Source organism: Salvelinus fontinalis, chromosome 33 (assembly GCF_029448725.1).
Source record: "Salvelinus fontinalis isolate EN_2023a chromosome 33, ASM2944872v1, whole genome shotgun sequence".
Taxonomy (NCBI): domain Eukaryota; kingdom Metazoa; phylum Chordata; class Actinopteri; order Salmoniformes; family Salmonidae; genus Salvelinus; species Salvelinus fontinalis.
Genome location: NC_074697.1, coordinates 21,733,922 through 21,738,921, shown reverse-complemented (window position 1 = coordinate 21,738,921; position 5,000 = coordinate 21,733,922). Strand labels below are relative to the sequence as shown.

The window sequence follows — 5,000 nt, the reverse complement described above, 5'->3', positions numbered from 1 at the left end:
AGTATGGGCAGTACCACGGACAAAGTAAGGTCAATATCGCTCACTATTATTACCACTTAAACACTTAGGAAGATATCTCTCCAATCAACTGTAGTCGCCTTAACCTTTCCCGCTCTTAAGTCTACTGCACCGATACATTTACAAAGGACAAATGTGTTGATAGGACTCTAGCAGTGTTTACATGACGTGTTTCCATCCAATGAAAACAGCAGGGTTTCAGACAGGATAAGTTGTTTGATCCTATCTCTGAAGTAACACTGAGTATATTGGAACATATCTGTCCTTTAGTATACTGTAGCTCACCTCGCCTCGCCTGTCAGCAATTCAGTTCATTCCTATGAAACAGTACTAATAGTGTAAGATAGTGTCTCCTGGATCGGTTCCTTATGGAAGGCTTGTTAAACAGTGAGGAGGCCCTTCAGTTCACATTAACATTACACTAACTCTGACATCAAACAAACCTTCATGTAACTCTCAAAAACCGACATCATCCACATGCGTTCAGCAGTGATTAGAGCACCCTGCAGTTTTCAATTTCCCTCTGTGGGTCACCCAATCAGGCCAGTCCCTTGACCTCGCAGCAACCTCACCCTTCAAAGCAAAGACACCAGTCCATGTAGATGGCTGCTACGGCTTTAAAAAGGACTGCAGGTATTGAGGGAATATTTAACCTAATATCCAAGAGAAATAAATGCTTAATGAAATATCTTGAAGAAATATGTAAGTGGACAGAAAAGACACTCCCAGGTGAGTCAAACAGAGCTACAGATCTACACACACACACACACACACACACACACACACACACACACACACACACACACACACACACACACACACACACACACACACACACACACACACACACACACACACACACACACACACACACACACACACACACACACACCCATCAGAGCAACTACATCTTGATGTCATTAATCACAGAGACTGGATACACGTGTGCGGTTAGGTCTGTAGAATGGGAAAAGGTATTTTCTGGGGGGTGGAAGGATCCTAATATCCTCTGGCAGGGCGGCAATTAGAAACAGGTGTGTGGTGTGGGCCTGCTGAGGTCAGCTGGGGAAGCAGTATTGATCCCTGTCCCAGATTCACTGGTACTGGGCCTCTAGTGTCAAGCCTAACCCAGTCTCAATGGGACTGATATCAAGTCTGCCCACTTCCCCTCTCTAGACCACATGCACACGCACGCGCACGCACGCGCACGCACGCACGCACGCACACACACACACACACACACACACACACGCACGCACGCACGCACGCACACACACACACACACACTGCCGCTGCACTGTTAGACTGATCACCATGATAATGCTGCTCTCATGGTTCAAACCCTCTTTATCTCTGTCAGTGATCATCACCCTCTTTATGTTTAATTGAGGATAACTCATAACTTCTCATTCTCCTCTGTTTTTCCTTTTAGGTGCCCTTCATTATCTGAGACCTGAGATCACCTGAGGATCTGCCTCTCTAAGTGATCCCCCACCACCTCCACCACCTCCACCTCCGGCCCAACCCAGTCTCCACCTCCGGCCCAACCCAGTCTCCACCTCCAGCCCAACCCAGTCTCCACCTCTTGCCCAACATAGTCTCCACCTCCAGCCCAACCCAGTCTCCACCTCTTGCCCAACATAGTCTCCACCTCTTGCCCAACATAGTCTCCACCTCCGGCCCAACCCAGTCTCCACCTCTTGCCCAACATAGTCTCCACCTCCGGCCCAACCCAGTCTCCACCTCTTGCCCAACATAGTCTCCACCTCTTGCCCAACATAGTCTCCACCTCCGGCCCAACCCAGTCTCCACCTCTTGCCCAACCTAGTCTCCACCTCCGGCCCAACCCAGTCTCCACCTTTGGCCCAACCCAGTCTCCACCTCTGGCCCAACCCAGTCTCCACCTTTGGCCCAACCCAGTCTCCACCTCTGGCCCAACCCAGTCTCCACCTTTGGCCCAACCCAGTCTCCACCTCTGGCCAAACATAGTCTCCACCTCTGGCCCAACCCAGTCTCCACCTTTGGCCCAACCCAGTCTCCACCTACATTTACATTTACGTCATTTAGCAGACGCTCTTATCCAGAGCGACTTACATTTAACATTTTTTTATTTAACTAGGCAAGTCAGTTAAGAACAAACTCTTATTTTCAATGACGGCCTAGGAACAGTGGGTTAACTGCCTTGTTCAGGGGCAGAACGACAGATTTGTACCTTGTCAGCTCGGGGATTTGAACTTGCAACCTTTCGGTTACTAGCCCAACGCTCTAACCACTAGGCTACCCTGCCGCCCAGTCTCCACCTCTGGCCCAGCCCAGTCTCCACCTCTGGCCCAACCCAGTCTCCACGTCTGGCCCAACCCAGTCTCCACCTCTGGCCCAACCCAGTCTCCACCTCTGGCCCAACCCAGTCTCCACCTCTGGCCCAGCCCAGTCTCCACCTCCGGCCCAGTCTCGGTTGAGGGACGTGTGTACTGCATATGTTGAGACTGAGGCGGCTCTTTATGTAAACTATTCCCTCAACAATGATCTGTTCCTTCACACTTGATGAAAATAATGGAAGAGAGATTATAGATAAAATGACATTGACAGAGAAGAATTTAAGGCCAAAACAAAGAAACACATAAACTTCGATTCATGTCTGTTGATGACTGACAGAGATGCCACTGGGTATATTCCCTTGCCTGTGATGTGGTCTACCCCACATTGGGCGCCAACTTTGACCAGGAGGACCGTGGAGGACTAGCCCACATAGACCCACAGCACAGCCCAGGAGCAGAGGCCTGGTTGGGGTAAAACATCCTCAAGTCAGGCCTGTGGAAGAGCACAACCAGACTGTATAGTAACAGACTTACTAGCGGCCTTAGAGCTGTGAGTCTGTTGACATGTTTGCCGTAGGGCCAAATGAATACAGATTCATTATATTTATCTCTGATTGAAAGCTACTTGATGGAAAAAATAACAGGCTTTTGTTGGGATTTATTTGACGTTGCATTTATTTGATATGTTTTGTTCCAGAAGATTCCTTCCCACACAAAGAGTGGAATGAACACAATATTCCAACCATAGACTGAGGAACAAACAAACAAACAAACGTGTAAAAAATACATATGTCATTGAAAGAGGAAGCTTTGATACATCATCATAAACAGACCTGTAATGTATACTACCGCTGTTCCTTCCCTTCATTATGTTAAATGCTCAGTGTTTTTAAACAATCCGTTCAACTCTCACTGTGTTCTGTTGATAACTCTGATCTCTTGTAGCTTTAGAGGGATTCCTAGGGGTCAGGGGTGACTTCGGGGAAAGTCCCAGGTGAGGAGGAGGAGGGAGGGGGGACTCAGGGGTTCTGATGGGCGACAGGGCTGATCCATCCAGGGGTGCAGTTCCCCCTCATAGAGGCCTGTTAGGTCACGAGACTCATGACCAAGAGACACATGAGAAACCAGGACCACCTCACCACAGACCAACCCAGCTGACCAGAAGTGCAATATCACGTACCTCAGAGTCGACGACGCCATCAAACAGATTAATCAAATAAGATCTTGTGTCTTAAGAACATTCTGTATAAACTTTTGAATCACGTTTGAGTATGTCCCTACAGAGGCTTCCAGGTCCGAGAAGCAACAGCAACAACAACCACCAACATCGTCAGTACTGCTATAATAGCAAAACCACAGGGAAAGGTGGGACGCACATTGTGAACCATTGAAGTCATTCCAAGCCCATGTGGAGCAGATTGATTCAAGGGAAAAAAGAAGTCAACAAAAAAACGTATGAAGAATTACAAAGCCAAATCGTTTTTTTTTTGTTGGTCTTTTGTCTTTTGGTTTTTCTTGTTGCAAAAACAGAAAGATCAATAGTGTGGTGTTTACGTCATTTCCTTATTTATTCTCTCTAAAGTATCTAAGCAATTCTGCAACATTATTCTTAAACTTTCTTCAATGTTTTAGTCAAGTTACTACATCACATATCTTATAGGAACACTGTGTCCGTCTGTTCACTAAATGGTAGCTGGATGTCTCAACAGATCAAAGGTTGCCACAAGCACTCAGCGCTCAATTGTACATTTGTCTGTAACAGTAAGAAAAGTATTTTGTCTTTCCAATGGTTTCCTTAATTTTTATATATTTTTCTGTATTTTTTGACAGAATGATATGACACAATGTCTTGTGTACAAGCACAGTATTATTCATATTTATAATAAAACATTTTAAATACAATGACTAAAAATTGTTTTCATTTCGTCTAAAGTTATACTGTCATTTCAAGGTCATTTTCATCTCAGTGCAGTCTTTGTGTATGAAATGTTTATCATCAGTGGGCAGTAAATAATTGACAGTGACTCATCGCAATATAAAATACAAAAGAAGAGAAAAAGCATGTCGTTTTCAAATAAATGTATTTAAACCCCCGCCCTGTGTAAAAATAGAACCGTAAAGAGAGGTTCCTGACATGGAGTTGGACTTGAACACAACAGCCTTTCTTAGAAATTCAAACATCTGCACAACTTAGTAATGCCCACTGGCCCTCGATACTGTAACAAACGCACTTCTGTTTCACAAATTCTAAATGAGAACAACCCTCAGAGCGTTTGGACAAACAGAACACCCTCCTCCCCCTCACTCTTCACCCTCGCTGCCCCTTACCCCTCTCAGGCCTTGGTCATACACACAGGGCCCCTCTGTGTGTGTGTGTATGTGTGCGCCACCCTGAGGATATTAGCCCTAATTAAAACACTCGTCTGATTAATCGAGTCTCGTCTCAGGCCTTGGAGGGATCACACGCTTGATAAATAAAGATTATGTCAACAGAAATGCTGACCCACTTTGGATCAATCATACTGCTGCCATTTTTATTTACTAATACAAAATAATTCAGCCAACATGAGAACAAACATAAACTTGCACGCACGCACGCACGCACACACACACACACACACACACACACACACACACACACACACACACACACACACACACACA

General features: G+C 45.8%; 1 protein-coding gene across 4 annotated transcripts in view; it reads left to right on the top strand.

The window, feature by feature from the left end:
- LOC129831804 (paired box protein Pax-3-like) overlaps window positions 1-4,242 on the top strand; it is a 46,110-nt gene extending 41,868 nt beyond the window's left edge. For 2 of the 4 annotated variants that reach the window (XM_055895270.1, XM_055895268.1), the window contains exons 8-9: window positions 1-24; window positions 1,451-4,242. The exon at window positions 1-24 is cut by the window's left edge and continues 259 nt beyond it. In XM_055895270.1, coding sequence (XP_055751245.1) covers window positions 1-24; window positions 1,451-1,485 — 59 coding nt within the window. In that variant the 3' untranslated portion in view covers window positions 1,486-4,242. Of the gene's footprint in view, window positions 30-1,450 lie in introns of all 4 variants that reach the window. The other 2 variants (XM_055895271.1, XM_055895269.1) reach the window with 1 other exon arrangement.
- Window positions 4,243-5,000: the final 758 nt, after the last annotated feature.